Below are 17,732 nucleotides of genomic sequence, written 5' to 3' on the forward strand. Positions count from 1 at the left end.
TTTTTTTAACATAGTCTCGCAACGCTTTTGGTCATTTAACACATATAAATATTTAATTTTACACCTATCATTCCGACAACCCAAACATTTTTTTTTTCTTCAAGAAAAAAAAAATATATATATATAATGGCAACCCAGGACTCCTTCGGATTCCCCGAAGGCCCAAGAAGGAGACAATACATATGTACGGTTGAAGTATTTACTTGGTTAGTTAGTTAGTTTGTATACTAGCCAAGGTACCTTAACCGTACACAAATATATTTTTTAATAGCAATAATTCATTAATGCTTAAAATATTGTTTTTGGGAAGAAGAAAACACCAACATAGATATTGGGTTGGATCACTTAAATAGAAAATACAACACGACCGTTTCCACTAAACAGACTTGAGTTTCAAAACACGTCGAAACCTTTTGATGTGACCGCTTTCGAGCGGGACCCGAAAAACAAAACTCCAACTATCGCAAAACACGCCAGTCTTCAAAAATTTTGCAAAAAATTACAGTTCTGTTTTATTCGACACAAGTTTGTGTTTTGTTTTTGTTTTGTCCGTTTAGTGGAAAACCGCCTTTTTAATTTAAGTCGTTATAATCTACTAGTAATACTAAAAGAAGGTTAGGTTACATTGTCAAACAATTTGTGCAGGCAAATATTAAGCATCGTCCATCGACCCATCACTGTTAAAAAGTGAAAGATTCCAGATAAAAGTTTTTATTTTGTAATTCCACGAGTGACAGTGTAATTTTTATAAAGAAGTAAAAACATAAGAATAGCATGCCGACTACATTAAAAGCGAGATTCTTATTTCTTACTTTGCTTAATTTTTTAGATTGTGCACGAACTAGTTTTACAATGAACCGAGAAAACAATGCATTTACTATTTCCGAACGTGTCGATATGGTGTTGGTGTATGGTGCAGCCGGAGAAAATGCGCTCGCGGCGACTAGGTTGTACCGGGAACGATATTGGACTATATTTATTTTGCAATGAACATATTTAACGAATAAAACGTGATCGATATAAAATACTCTGTTGAGTTATATAAAAAGTTAAATTTTTCTGTTATTAGCAGATGGTTTTCAATTTAGAATTTACAATAGAAAAGCATGCCGAATTTTATACCAGGAGGCGAAAAATAAAAATCTGAAACACAATTCAATGTTAAAGAACAAATACATTTTTTTCTGCCGGGTTACGTTTTTCGGATAATACAAAAAGTAAAGCTAAATTGCAGAACTGTATTACAAAGAAGGCATAATCTGTTTGATTTTGTTTATACAAAAAGAGAGTTTTTAATGAGAAAAAAATTAAAGAAATAATACTTGGTATAAAAGCATGAACCACGACCTTACTTTTACGGAATTATATATTTTTTAAATTTAGCAAATTCACTCTCAAATTTAGATTAGACAAATATTTATGAATATTTTTTTTTACAAGAAAATACTTCAAGTAATTTAAGCTCCAAGATGTATTTTTGTTACAACCAACTTGTTTTCCTGTAAGCCAAGAGACAGATGTTTTTTTTATAAGATAGTGACAGTAACATGGACAAAACTAGACAACACATTTGTTAAAAATGTCAAAATGTATTTAAGTAATTTAACAAATTTAACAGTACATTACACATCACGCCTTGAAAATTCCTAAGAAACAAGCTAATGTATTATTAATAATACTTATTTTAGTTTGGTTTCAGCTTTAAAAGACTCTCTTCTTTCATCGGTGTTGATCCAGGATACGCGATCTAAAAAAAAAGAAGATAAATGCTTATTAACATAAATTTTCTATTAAAATATATTTCTATGCGTGTTTAAATGAAAGAGCACAAATGCTCCAAGATACATAATCTTGAGGATAGAGTATATGAATTCAGATTATTTTTTTGTAACTGCTAAACCATATGTCTTCAAATTTGACATAGTCAAGGTATATAAAATTCAGTTCAACTCCAGTGACATGCTATTATGATGACTGGAATCTCTTCTAAAATATTCTCTGCTCCATTAGCCAAAATTATCATGGTTTTGTTGAATTATTCACTCAATTAATTAAAATTAATAAAAAGTACTCTAGAAAACCCTTTTGCTGTAAATTGATATTACCTAAAACCTTGTCTTATGTATTGTGTAGTAAATGTAAATCAGAGAATTCAATTGTGACACAGTTTTGTAATTAACAAATGAAGCAAGCACATATGAATTATAAACAGTTTTGAAAATATGTATATCCTTTCTTCTTACATGTAAATTTGGTGGTTGTTGGATGGCGCTCCTTATTTGAATACACCCTGTATTATGACTACAGGAACTTAATTAGTGAAAAATGTGTCAAGTAAAAAGTCAGTGGAAGTTTATTTTCATATAAGTAGGTTCCAAATTTGCAGATATTTTTAAAAATTTAATGTTCAAAAGGACAATTTAATAAATTTGACAATCAGCCCTATGCTGTATGAACATTATATATGAACATGACCAATATAATTCTAAAACCTACTTTTTTATTTTATGTGAGCTAATAATTTACATACATACTTTATAAATCACCTATTATATGGAAAACGTGTTTAGCTATATAAATCAAAAAAGCAATTATCTACTAAAATGATTATAAAATAATCGCATGCTGAAATTAATATAATCAGTTTTCACAGCTGACATTTTCAACCAGATGCATTTTATTGTTTAGTAATTATAGGCATAATAAACTAATTTAAAAGTATATTGGCAATATTTTATGGTAGGTAACACTAATGTCACTACAACGGATATTAAACAACGACATATACAGCGTGTCCGGAAAGGTCATGTTAAAAATGAAGGGGTATAGAGGGAAGGTCAAAATATATGTATTATAGTACTTTATAAACATTTCCTATCGGGCTTCGTTGTGGAGTTATTCGCCTTTAAAGAAAGAAGTTTGAAAAACAAATTTCAATTATAACTTTCTAAGTCGTTACCATGAAAACAATGAAATTTGGGCAATTAAAGTAACTCATGGTAATGTTCATTTTCAAGTTTAAACTGATATCAATATGCTAGGATTATACAGGAGCTAACAAAATTATTCATTTAAATTTATACATCTTTGACAGCGTTGCCAAATTTGACATTTTTCTTCCATAGTCCGATTCCTCTTTCATTTTGTCAAAAAAAAGATATACCGTATATCAGTCGATATCTTGTACCGTTTTTGAAAAAATCGAATTTTATTAACAGCATCGAACTTGTATTTTCTGAAATTGCTCAATCCGTTTTGCTGTACTCGAAATAACATGTGTTTCTGCGTATGTAATTATGCGATTTAATAATTGTTCCCTAGTATTTATAGGAGATTAAAAAACAAGACTATTAAGATGGCCTCAAAGAAAAAATCGAGAGCATTAAGATCCGGAGACCCAGGCAGCCACGGAAAAGGACTACCTCGACTGATCCATTGATCGGGAAATGTGGTATTTAAATAAGCCCTTACTGCCCTGCTAAAATGGGGTGGGCATAAGCCATATACTATTTCAAATATTTAAAGGGACGTCTTCCAATAACGGGTTAAGGTGTTCTTGAAGTAAATATAGGAAATTATCCCCATTTAAAATGTCATCAATGATATGTGGTCCCACTAAGTACTTTCCAATTATTCCCAACCATACATTAATGATAAATTTTTGTTGGTGTTTTGTCTGAATAATAGCATGGGGGTTTTCGTCATTTCAAATATGCAAATTCTATTTGGAAAGCGGTTGGCATAAATTCTAAACAGCTTCAGAAGCATTACATTCTGCAAGTTCGTATATTAGATGAATATCTGAAAATTCTTCAAAGTTAAAATCTTCCATGATATTGAACGAACAGATGGTGCCAAAATGATTTATGACAAATATCTAACTGCTAATTATACATACTTGTTGACAGTCTTCTCAATTTCCAAATAAACCAAGATTTTTGCAAAAATGTTATCGCATTTATGATGTATGACATGTACGTTGTTAATAAAATTCGGTTTTCTCAAAAACGGTATAAGATATCGACTGGTATACCTTTTTTTAAGCAAAGTGACAGAGGAATCGAACTATGAATGAAAAATGCCAAATTTGGAAACGCTGTCAAAGATATGTAAATTTAAGTGGACTATTTCGTCTGCTCCTGTATAATCCAGGAAATCAGTGAATATCAGTTTAAATTTGGAAATGAATATTACCATGAGTTAATTGCCCAAATTTCATTGTTGTCATGATAATGACTTAGAAGTTATAATTGGAAGTTGTTTTTTAAACTTCCATCTTTGAAAGTGAATAACTCCACAACGAAACCAGATAAGAATTTTTTTTATGAAGTACTACAACTATTTTGACCTCCTGTATAATCCTTCATCTTTGACATGACCTTTCCGGACACCCTGTATTAAAATAATAAAGGCTGATAAGTTGTTTCAAATAATTGTAAATTAATTGACGTTTTTACCTGTCCAGTCAAATATTCCGTCCTCGGCATACCCTTTCTTGACGTACAAGTCCTTAAACAGTTTCCTGAGATATTCATAATCGGGCGTTTCAGTGAAATCTAGCTTACGAACATATTTTAAATAGGTCGCCAATTCTTCAGGATGACCCTCGCACAACGCTTCGATGGGAGTCGTTCTCTTGGTTTCACCTATCTTCTGGTACCGTTCCTAAAATGAATTTAATGTCAAAGAAGAGATGAAAAGCAAAGTACTTTCGGGTGTGGGTGAGATATAACCTACAAAGTATGTACATTTTAATTTTACTGCTATTCAATTCTACTGGCATAATGTCGAGGGCGAATACGCTCAAGACAGGTCCATGTCTGATGATTCTACAGACGAATAGCCCTAACCTTTTGGTTTAAAACCACTCAAAGAATCATCCCATAAAATGTATCAACATACTTGGTCAGCACCCTGTAAAGTAGTTCTAAAATAATTTTTAAAATAAAAAACTACCCAGTTAGTCAATGAATCAACCAGTCAAAGCAATAGATCAGTTAAGTGGTCACGGAACTAATTCTTTTGACTATGGTCATGATGAAAAGAGAAGAATGACTACAGAAGTTGAAGATAGAATTATAGTGAGAAAATTCTTAAGGGAAAAACTCATAAGTATCGTTATGATTCGATGAGAATTTCTTTTGAACATATACACACAAGTATCGTCAGTAATATTTAACAAGGCAGGTCTCAGGTAGACATCAAAAATAGACGAGAGAACATCTCAAATTCGGTTTGGATCATCAAAATTGTTAAATTCTGAGATCACTGTTCACCTACAAACAAATGAAGATGTTTTTTGTACTCCTACAGCAACAGAATTCGAGAATGACGAAGGCGGCGATGCACGTGGAGAAAAATATAAAGACGAAGAATGGCAAAACATGTTCATTCTGGTTCTGTTATTGTTTGGAGTGGTATTAAGATGAATTATTTTCGAATACAACTCGTTATTTTGGGAGGAATGCCGACGAGTAAAACATTTGATGTTTTCAGCCCGTTTTGAGAGATATTTAGATTCAGTTACTAGTTGTCCTGAGAATGTTGCAATACATACACATATTGACGAAACGTCGACAAATAAAAATAAGTGTTTTCTTTTGAATTATTCGCTACCACTGATTACTAATAAAAAATGTCACTTGCCATACATGACTGTGAGCAAAAAAACTGGCAAGCTGCGTATAAGTTATAAAATTAAAAAAACTCATATATACAGGATGATTAAAAAGCCCCTGACCTAACGTGAAATTCTACAAAATTTTCTTTTCTTTCTCACCCTGTATAAGAACTATCTATCATATTGATACAGACAGTTGTAACTGATGGATATTGATGGAACTTCCCTACAACCTGACGCAGGTTGTAATGAAATCGGTTAATTTTTAAACATTTTACTGCAATTCCAAATGGACTTTTTTTTAATATCCCGCCTCAAATTTTGCGTAGTAAAGGGTTTTTCAATAAGGGCGGGTCGATGTTGATATGGAATAAAACAAGTTGTGTGTGAGATATCAACGAAATTATTTTTTTATTTGAAAGGTCTATGTATGCCATTATGTATGGAATATGACATCGTTCAAATGTCCGCCGCAGCTCCCCATGGTAGCACGGATCCAAGTGGTTTAATTTTAAATGACTGCCGCATAGATCCGGCTGAATTTGACCTATGGCCTGAGTTATGTTGATTTTGTGGGCATCGGTCGATTGTGGCTTATTGGCGTAGACCTGGTACTTCAGAAAACTCCACAAGAAAGAATCAAGCATGGTCAAATCGCACGATCTTGGTGGCCAATTCACGTTACCTCTGCGAAAGATAACCATACCCTCAAATCGTTCATGCAGAATACCCATTGAAACAGTCGCTGTGAGGCACGTAGCGCCGTCCTGTTGGAACCACATGTCGTCCACGTCCATATCGTTCAATTTGGGCCCAAAGAAATTGGTGATCATTGATCTGTAGCGCTCGCTGTTGACGGTGATGGCCTCATCAACGTCGTTTTCGAAGAAGAACGGACCATTGATGCCGCCGGCCCAAAATCCGCACCAAACAGTAACTTTTTGTGGATGCATTGCCACCTGGTGAACCTCGTGTGGGTTGGCGTCGTCCCATGTACGGCAAATTTGCTTGTTAACATAGCCAAAGTGCGTCTTGTCGCTAAAGATGATTTTTCGGACAAAATTGGAGTCCTCTTCCAAACGTTCCGAAGCCCAGTCAGCGAACAAACGGCGTTGTCTATGGTCATTAACTTGTAACTCCTGGGTCAGTTGGATCTTGTACAAGTGCAGGCCCAAAGTCCCGACGCAAAATTCGCCAAGTTGAAGTCCGCGAAAGTCCGAGTTCTTGTGCACGGTGAGGAATAGACTGCATCGGGTTCTTCTGCACACTTTCACGGACAGCGGCGATGTTCTCGGCCGATCTGGCGTTCCTTTGACGTACGGGTGTTGATTGATTGTTTACCGAACCGGACGTCTCGAATTTGGCCACCAAACGTTGAAGAGTTAACTTTGAAAGGCCACCGCGTTTCTCGTAAAATGGGCGCAACGCGTGCAACGTTTGCACTAACGAACGCTCATTTTGATAATAAAATTTTATCATTTGGACGTGCTGTTGAATATTGTAACTTGACATGATGATTTGGCATCAGTGACTGAATAATAAGCAACATATTTGACAGATGCCGAAAAAAAAACATAGCCGCCATAGACTGTCAACATCGACCCGCCCTAATTGGAAAACCCTTTATATTTTCCATGTTATTGCTAAATATCATTTTAATTGTTTTTAAAATGATATCAACACACATTTCGAACAACCGGCGGTATATTAATAAAAAAGAAAGGCATATAAATCTTTGTTTTTGTCTAACGAAGATGGAAAAATAATAAATTTACTTGTTCTTAATTGATCTTCTGTTACAGTTGTTAAATACACCTTGTAGGATCCTACAGAACAAGCTAGGGAAAGATATTAATAAAGAAATTCTCTTGCTGCTTCATAAATATCAATTAAAAATTTTGAGGGGGATTACTCCTTTATCCAGGTCAGAAGTTAAATGCCCTGATATTCACGTTAATAAACAACAACGCTGAATTCATTTTATATCGCTCGCAATGAATTTATATTAACTTTAATAAAATACCCGCAAAAACGATAAAATTCCTCCCTCGCCTTCGCCCATATATTTGCTAATTGTAACAAAAATACAATGGAAATACATATTCGTATTCGACCTTTAAGCACCCTTTCTGACATAAAATATTGACAATCAAAATTGTAGCCTCGCTACACTCATAAATTTTGTGCATAGAAAATTATTACCCTAAATAGATAAGTTTTAAAGTCGGCCGTTCCAATTTTCATTCTTTAAATAAAGAGCACGGCTTTGATGTACCCTCTATGAAATTGCTTTTGATAACAAAGGCTTCCAGTGTCTATCATATAATCTACAAGTAATCTTAAGTCATACATTTACCTTCAAAGTATCTGCTTTGAGACCCTGCCAAGGCAGAGAACCCCTCAGGAAATACATGAACATATGCCCCATCGCTTCAAGGTCGTCTCGACGAGACTGTTCACGTCCAAGATGGGTGTTGATGCTCATGTACCGGGCGGTACCAGTCAGAGACTTGTGTTCTCTAGAAAAAAAAATGTAATAAGTAGAAACGTTGTTTACATACGGGTGTCACAAAAAGGCACGATTCTTGAGTGCTATCAAGAAAGTTTCAGATAAAAGCTGTAGGATATTAAGAATCCAATATGCTAGTGACCTTGGGCTTGACCTTGGTTTTAAGTTTCAAGGTCAAATCTAGTCAACTTCAAAATATTACATGGACCACCCAATTTTTTATAACAAATTAGTATAGTGCCAAATTTTACGCCCGAAAATGTTCTCCTTACATGTCATTTGGAGGTCAAACAGATTTGAACTTGAAAAAAATAGATGGTGACCTTGGATATAACCTAACAGCTGATCAGATATCTGTCTCAAGAATAACACTAATATCAAATTGTAATTATTTATATATTTTAACAGTTTTTGAATACGTCTATTAAATTCTCTTACCTTCATATCCATTACTTTTTGTGAAAATTGAGTTTGACCTTCAAATCACCTGCAAGGACATAATGGAAAATATCTTTGGTCCCAGATTCCGACATAAAATTTAGTGCTTTATAGATGGCTGGCATAAAAAAATAATCTATTCCATTTGATATTAAGTTGCCCTTAGTTTGCCCTTGTAACTTACGATGAAGGTCAAATCCTAGCTCGCCATCTATTTTGTCATTTAAAATACACAAATTTGTACACTACTGCTAAAAATTTGAAAATTTGGAACATGGCAATGTCCCTAGCGAACACAACTAAAATATCTAGAACTCTCTAGTACTTCCGGTTATACCAACGTCGTTATTTTAAATGGGACACCCTATATATTTTTGGATTTTCCGATTCTACGTAAAATTTGGGGGTCACTTTATTAAATATTCCCTATACCTAGGAGTTATAGATTTTGAGATATTAATTTTTTAAGAAAAAAATTTGACAGATGCAAGTCTCTGTGGAAATGCTAGAAGCGGCTATCAAGTGGATTTTTGGGTACCTGTAAAGGGCATAGATAACACAACATTATGGTATACCAACAAATTAAAACATTTAATACTAGATGTTTCATTTTTGCTGTTACATTTTGATAATTCAAACAGCTATAACTTTGTTAACTTAAATGAAACATCCTATATTTTACTCTGTCATATGTAGATTGAAATTTCCTTTCTAACCATATAAGCATTGTTGGGGTTGCCGTTACTACTTTAAGATATATTTGCAATTTTCTATTTTTTGGATAGGTTGTTCTCGTATCCAGACCTGCTATCAAATTGGCCATGACCAGTAACACTCCAAAAACAATTGAAATAACATGACATTTGTCAAGTTAGTTGTCAAATTATTGTTGTGCCTGAATAGTTTTTGCCGAAAATTTAAATAAAAATGCCTGGGCATTGTTTAAAGGATACTAATGAGGATTATTTTAATTTGTTTGTTATTTATGGAAAATGTGACAAAGTAATTTCAAGAACATGTAAAGAATCTGCTGTTTTTTTCCATAAATAACAAACAAATTAAAGTAATCCTCAAGTATAATTTAAACGACAAATGTCAAGTTATTTTAATTGTTTTGGAGTGTCGCTGGTCATGGCCAATTTGGCAACAGGTCTGATACGAGAAAAAGTGTCAAAAAATAGAAAATTGCAAATATCCCTAAAAATAGTAAGGGCAACTCTAACAGTGCTTATATGGCATGAAAGGCAATTTCAATCTGCATACGATATAGTAAAAAAATACGATTTTTTATGAAGTTTNTTGCCCTTGGTTTTAAGTTTCAAGGTCAAATCTAGTCAACTTGAAAATAGTACATGGACCACCCGATTTTTTATAACTTGTAAGTCCTTACATGTCATTTGTAGGTCAAACAGATTTGAACTTGAAAAAAATAGATGGTGACCTTGGATTTAACCTAACAGCTGATTAGATATCTGTCTCCAGAATAACACTATTATCAAATTGTAATTATTTACATATTTTAACAGTTTTGAATACGTCTATTAAATTCTCTAACCTTCGTATCCATTATTTTTTGTGAAAAATGAGTTTGACTTTCAAATCACCTGCAAGGACATAATGGAAAATATCTTTGGTACCAGATTCCGACATAAAATTTAGGGCTTTATAGATGGCTGGCATAAAAAAATAATCTATTCCATTTGATTTTAAGTTACCCCTAGTTTGCCCTTGTAACTTACGATGAAGGTCAAATCCAACTCTCTAGTACTTCCGGTTACACCAACTTCGTTATTTTAAATGGGACACCTAATATATTTTTGGATTTTCCGATTCTACGTGAAATTTGGGGGTCACTTTATTAAATATTCCCTATACCTAGGAGTTATAGATTTTGAGATATTAATTTTTTAAGAAAAAAATTTGACAGATGCAAGTCTCTGTGGAAATGCTAGAAGCGGCTATCAAGTGGATTTTTGGGTACCTGTAAAGGGCATAGATAACACAACATTATGGTATACCAACAAATTAAAACATTTAATACTAGATGTTTCATTTTTGCTGTTACATTTTGATAATTCAAACAGCTATAACTTTGTTAACTTAAATGAAACATCCTATATTTTACTCTGTCATATGTAGATTGAAATTTCCTTTCTAACCATATAAGCATTGTTGGGGTTGCCGTTACTACTTTAAGATATATTTGCAATTTTCTATTTTTTGGATAGGTTGTTCTCGTATCCAGACCTGCTATCAAATTGGCCATGACCAGTAACACTCCAAAAACAATTGAAATAACATGACATTTGTCAAGTTAGTTGTCAAATTATTGTTGTGCCTGAATAGTTTTTGCCGAAAATTTAAATAAAAATGCCTGGGCATTGTTTAACGGATACTAATGAGGATTATTTTAATTTGTTTGTTATTTATGGAAAATGTGACAAAGTAATTTCAAGAACATGTAAAGAATCTGCTGTTTTTTTCCATAAATAACAAACAAATTAAAGTAATCCTCAAGTATAATTTAAACGACAAATGTCAAGTTATTTTAATTGTTTTGGAGTGTCGCTGGTCAATGCCAATTTGGCAACAGGTCTGATACGAGAAAAAGTGTCAAAAAATAGAAAATTGCAAATATCCCTAAAAATAGTAAGGGCAACTCTAACAGTGCTTATATGGCATGAAAGGCAATTTCAATCTGCATACGATATAGTAAAAAAATACGATTTTTTATGAAGTTTTCGAAATTGATAGTAGAAAAACAAATGAAGTTCAAACAAAATGGCCGCGGATGTTAACTTCGTTAATTTAAATGGAACACTCTGTATATTTTTACATATTTGGATAGAACGTTCCCTGCCGAGCACAGTCATATATGGTTTGTTGGGTCAATCTCTAACAATAAGCGAGGTAATTTTAAAAAACGAAAAGAAGGTTTTTTATTAAGAAAATAAGATATTTTTTAATTGTCGGACGTCTTTCAGGCATTTCTGCGTTTTTTGCAATTACGTAAGGATTTAGATTTATTTGTAATATATTTTGACATATCGAACATTGATATAGAAAATTTAAATATTATAGGAATTAAGATAGAGTAGTTAAGATATTCTCCATACTTTATTTTAATTCCTAATAATATTTCAATTTTATATTTCTGTGTAACCCATTTTAATTAAATAATAATACGAACTGTCAAACAATAACAATGTTATCATGACATTACTACCTATCACTGTCACGACCTACCATATAACATTATCCATGATCCATGAGTAATTGGCTTCACACTGTCTAATTAGTGAGATTTAGTGAAAATACCAACACGCAGTTTGGATTATATCAATGCTCGCTATGTCAAAATATATTACAACTAAATCTAAATCCTTACGTAATTGGAAAAAAGGCAGAAATGCCTGAAAGAGGTCTAACAATTACAAGACGTGTCTTATTTTCTTAATAAAAAAACATCTTTTCGTTTTTTAATATTATCTCGTTTATTGTTAGAGATGGACCCAACAAACCCTATATGATTATGTTCGACAAGGATCGTTCTATCCAAATATGTAAAAATATACAGGGTATTCCATTTAAATTAACAAAGTTAACATCCGCGGCTATTTTGATTGAACTTAATTTGTTTTTCTATTACCATTTTCGAAAACTTCATAAAAAATCGTGCAACTTTTGTATTCCACATTTTTTTATAACTCTTAAGACAAAAAAGTTAAAGGGGGTCAAAATATAGTGAATCACCCTGTACATATGATTTTCTACTATTTTTCGCCCATTGTTAATGCAAAATTTAACTTTTTTGATTCGTAGTTGTTGCAACTTTATAGAAAATCGTCAAATGAACAAAAAATAAAGAATGACTTTTTTTATTTAGGACTTACTTTCAATGTTACAGGGATAAACATGTCGAAAAACGGGAAATTTTTCGTTCTTTTTGTATGTTTGTTGTTCCCCTGAATTTAGCAATGGTTTTTTGGAATAGGCAAACTTGGATTCTTATTCTACATAATATCTGGGATTTTTCTGTGCAACAAAATAGATGACCGCCTGGATTAATTATCACTTATGACTTGGTTTCTCTGTCTCTTATTTCTTTGTTTTTCATTCCATTTCTTATTTTTCATCGTAAATATTACAAATGTTTCTTCCAATTAATTACTGTTTAATACGATGGATAACACCCCTTAAAAATTGAACCATGCAAACAATTTGGCTTATTTGGTTTGCCAAGAACCGACTAGCTGTAGCACAATAATGTCAATTTTTTTACACCTTTTACGATAAAGGCACAAAAATAATATTTTTTAGATAGCTTGAATCTTAAACTAAAAAAAGCACCCTTGGTTGATAACGATAAAATGAACTGTCTTTTCTAGAAAAAAACAATTTTTGTTTAACCGACGAAATTTGCATTATTTCTGTTCTTATCTAAAAATGTGCCACTTTTATTTACATTTATTTTTTCATAAAAATAATTAAGTTACACAAAGTATTTTAAAAGTTATTAAAAAAAATTGATTTTCAGGGGCGCCGTTTAGGGGCCTGTATCTGTGTCTCTATATCTCTAGGTAAAATTTTTATAGGAACTTGTCATGTTATTTTAACGTCTCCTGTATATCTCACATATTCTGGGACACACTGTATATTTTATTTTTAAATGTTAATTAAAACCTAATTTGACTCAACTCTATTTCGAAATACAATTGAAGTTTTCAAATTACACTTTCTGAAATAAAGGTAACGACTAATTTAATATACAACCGAAGCTTTTCGTAGTAAATATGGAATGAGTTCAGTAATTTCGACTCACCTGGGCAAATTTTATTCTCATTTATCATACGTGCCATGAGGCAACTGCAAGTCCGTCCTTCAGTAATTCCATTCCATTATTCATATCGCGCAGTACCTTTTAGACCAGTGCTTAAGCCTTCAAAAATGGTAAAAAGTGAAAAAAAATTATAGTAGGATGAAACCCATTGGAAAAGGAAGAGAATGTAACAGAAATGAAAAGAAAAATAATTTACGGGCGATCTGAGGTCGGGAAGGGGAAGGGGGTGAGTTTTTAAGGGTAAAAAACGGTTTATCTTGATTTCCGGAAAAACTACAAGTCTTATGGAAAAAAGTTAAATGGCAAAGTTGTAGGTAATAAAAAGATCTACAACTTTTGTATTTACACTTTTTTCACATAACCTCAAAATTTATGTGAAAAATTCAAATAACCAAGTTTTTGGTTTTTTATTTTTATCTTTTACAAACAAATTTTTTTTTCACGAAATTTGGTGAAAACTTACCTATTTATGTCCCAAACACGCTGTAATTATTTTGATTTGAAATATTTATTTTTTCACCTTATTTTTACTTAATATCGAAGAAGTACCCTAATTTTCAATCGAAAATTCTCACGTCAAAATATCTGCTTGTTTAAAAACGTCGGTGGGCTTTTTCTTCGTTGAAATCTCTACTTTCTGATGGTGTAAAAAAAATACATTACTATGGGAAGTTTTATCAGGAAATGCAAAGAACGAAAAAAACTAGAATCCGAAAATTTTTTTCTAATCATTATGTACAATTTTGAGCTATTTATTAAAATTTACAATTTAATTACTCGAAAAACGTAATATTCCATGTTACATTGATAAGCAAAAAAATTACAAATCCATAAAACATAAAGATTGCAAAAAACATGCAAAAATAGTTGTTCTAAATATTAAAGATATGATTTAAAGGGCATTTTATCTAAAAAATGTGACTGCTGCTATTTTTTTCACTAAAAAAGTTGATTTATTAAATTCTAATTACGTTTATGTCATAGAAAATCTCATAATATATAAATATACATGTAAATCGTACTATTGAATGTAGATACTTTATAATGCTTACGTTATTCATTATAAAATTTTTAAAAACATTAATCTTGTTATTTATAAATATCTTATCTTGAATTCTAATCACTTACATGTAACAAAAGCCGGAACGTGCGGTCATTTATTTATTAGTTCCCGGAACGGAAAGTAAGATATTTCAGTCGTCACAAATTATCGGAGGGTTGATGGGTTTCGAGTAGGTCGCCAAGATCGTCCTTCGGAGAAATTTGCCAATATTTTTAACGAGTTTACTTAAACTGTCGGAGCCATGTGTTAAGCGTCTAGTATGAGGAAAAAATCGATATTTAAGAACGCGCGAAACCACAAGAAGAGCAAGAAGATTCCAAATTAGAATTAAATTGTATTGTAAAATTGATAGTAATTCGAAAGGAAAGTATACCTAAGCAGCTAGGTTTTTTGACGGATTTTTCCTAGCTATAAGAGTAAATTAAATGAGATCGACTAATCCGTCCTGTAATTGCTACGCGGAGTCATAGGGGAAGGTTAGGCTTACTAGTAAGTGATATAATTATTGTTATAAATGGTCAAGTCAATTAGGTAATTATTAACCTAATATAGTTATATACAAGCGTCCCGATATTCAGGTCCCCGCCAATAAGACAAGGACAGAAACTTCCGGACCCACGAAATGGGCGTGGTCAAAGCCAATTGGGGAATTTAGGAAAGATCTCGAAAAAATCAGTTCGTTCTTAAGTTTCACATTGAGCAGACTAATTATTAACTTTAAAGTCTCGGGCTAATTAATTAATTTTGATAGTTTTTCTAAATTTTGTATAGAGCGCGTATTCCCTGAATCTCGGTGCGATGTCGCGATTGAATCAATTAATTAATAATGTCGTCGAGCCGTTGTGTTTTTATTTTGTTTGTTTTGTTTATTGTTAATAAAACCCTTCCTGGAAGTTTTGTGTTTCCTTTGTTTCTCCAAGTTCAGTGCTACCCTGTTTAGTCAGCCACTGGGTTACATCCCACGTAAGCAATGAAAGGGTAAGTGCTTGGAAATAATTTTCTGAACATACAACATTTCTAAGTTCCCACGTGTTAATTAAAGTATAACGATAACTAAATAAACCCCCTTTCGAGAATTAAGTAGTCATTCTTTCGAGAATTGAATAGATAATTAATTAAAGGTAGATAATTAAAGAAATAACCCCTCAGGTTACATATCCATTAGTTTTTGTCTCTTTGATGCCATTTCTTCATCGTGAGATTCGACAAACCTTCCCGATTCTAGTAGATCTTCGAAATCTTCAAGACAATCACCGTCTTTGTCTCCAATATTATATCCGTAGGTCACTCAGGTATATAAGTTATCTTAAAATAGCAATAAATAGGCATCTACGTATATAATTTAAAGAAGATTCTACAACTTTCTCAAAATATTGTAGATGTCTTATTAACTTAACTTAACTTTAACTTTATTAACTTATTTGGTTGTTAATTATAATAGTATATTTCGACTTGTAATTTTTTTGTTTATCAATGTAACATGGAATCTTACGTTTTTCGAGTAATTAAAGTGTAAATTTTAATAAATAGCTCAAAATTGTACATAATGATTAGAAAAAAATTTTCGGATTCTAGTTTTTTTCGTTTCTTTGCATTTCCTGAGAAAACTTACCATAGTAATGTATAAATTTTTTACACCATCAGAAAGTAGAGATTTCAACGAAGAAAAAGCCCACCGACGTTTTTAAAAAAGCAGATATATTGACGTGAGAATTTTCGATTGAAAATTAGGGTGCTTTTTCGATATTAATTAAAAATAAAGTGAAAAAATAAATATTTCAAATCAAAATATTACAGCGTGTTTGGGACATAAATAGGTAAGTTTTCACCAAATTTCGTGAAAAAAAAATTTTTTGTAAAAGAAAAATAAAAAACCAAAAACTTGGTTATTTGAATTTTTCACATAAATTTTGAGGTTATGTGAAAAAAGTGTAAATACAAAAGTTGTAGATCTTTTTATTACCTACAACTTTGCCATTTAACTTTTTTCCATAAGACTTGTAGTTTTTCTGGAAATCAAGGGAAACCGTTTTTTACCCTTAAAAACTCACCCCCTACCCCTTCCCGACCTCAGATCGCCCGTAAATTATTTTTCCTTTCATTTCTGTTATATTCTCTTTCTTTTCCAATGGGTTTCATCCTACTATAATTTTTTTTGGTTTCAAAAATTATCGACCCTGGTCTATTTGGAATTGTGTTAGGAAAAATGTATCAACTCTTATTAATTTGACCAGAGTTACTTGTTAAAGTCTGTGTAAATATTACTGTTAGGTACTTCCTCTACATCGAATAAAACATGTTTCTGAAACAATTTCATAATTTATTGATATAAGGTATCGTTTTCCGCAGTTAATTTACTAATATTACTTGAAGTTGAACTTCTGATATATGTTATTAAGAGCATTACCCTTGGGACTCCACCAAAACTCAAAACTTCCGGATTTACGCGCAGCCGGACCCCTTTCTTTTCCTCCTTCCGATTTCCTATCGAAAAAACCCGGAATCTATCGCCCGGCGAAAAATAAATTATGTGAAAAGTAGAGCGCTAAACTCGACAGGAATATCTAACCTAACGGGATCAGCGGGAGCGTAAGAAATTTGCATTTAAAGTTAAGAACACCCGAATAAATAAATCCCCCAGGCAAAACGACGGGATTTAATTAAGAAATTCCGAGATTCATATCGCGTGCAGTGATTATTAAACTATGTGTCATGCAGCGCAGACATTTGTAGCTGTGGCGGTGCAAACTTGAACGCTGACACTTTATCGGGCGATCTCCAACTTTGGCGGAGGCTTTTCTTCCTTCGGGAACTATCCAACTATTTCAGATTAAGCGACAGTCGGTGCCACAAGGCAAAGGGGAAAGTTTTTCTGGCGTTGGCGGCAACAGAATAATCAGCGCTCTTTAGTGTTTACTAAAAATGGATAAGCAATTTGTTACAATTTGTTGCACTTAATGCAGCAAAAGCTTAATTATCGAATTAAAAAGTGGTTTTATTCATGGTTTATAAAATAAGGTTTTAATATTACAGCAGAAGTTGCGTTTCGTAATTTTTTTAACAATCTGAAAACAAAATTTTTCGCCGATCGACATTGAAGGCGTAATTTTTACAGCAGTTAGTCACTAAAGTGTCACATTATAAATAGCTTTGTTTGCTAATATACCCCGTGAAAATTCCGATTTCCAGCTGTCGGACTGAAAAAAACGCGGCTTGAAATTTGTCGGACAACAATTCTTTTTGACTGAATTAATTATTTACA

At 32.5% G+C, this 17,732-nt stretch overlaps 1 protein-coding gene across 1 annotated transcript in view; it reads right to left on the reverse strand.

Moving 5' to 3' along the window:
- Positions 1 to 1,679: 1,679 nt before the first annotated feature.
- Positions 1,680 to 17,732, reverse strand: part of LOC108908561 (casein kinase I-like) — a 29,689-nt gene continuing 13,636 nt past the window's right edge. The window contains exons 3-5 of the mRNA XM_023454611.1: positions 7,977 to 8,139; positions 4,458 to 4,665; positions 1,680 to 1,747 (exon numbers count right to left, since the gene is read on the reverse strand). Of these exons, the coding sequence (XP_023310379.1) occupies positions 1,680 to 1,747; positions 4,458 to 4,665; positions 7,977 to 8,139 (439 nt within the window). The remainder of the gene's footprint in view (positions 1,748 to 4,457; positions 4,666 to 7,976; positions 8,140 to 17,732) is intronic.

The sequence above is a fragment of the Anoplophora glabripennis genome, unplaced genomic scaffold, assembly GCF_000390285.2.
Source record: "Anoplophora glabripennis isolate ALB-LARVAE unplaced genomic scaffold, Agla_2.0 scaffold33, whole genome shotgun sequence".
Taxonomy (NCBI): Eukaryota; Metazoa; Arthropoda; class Insecta; order Coleoptera; family Cerambycidae; genus Anoplophora; species Anoplophora glabripennis.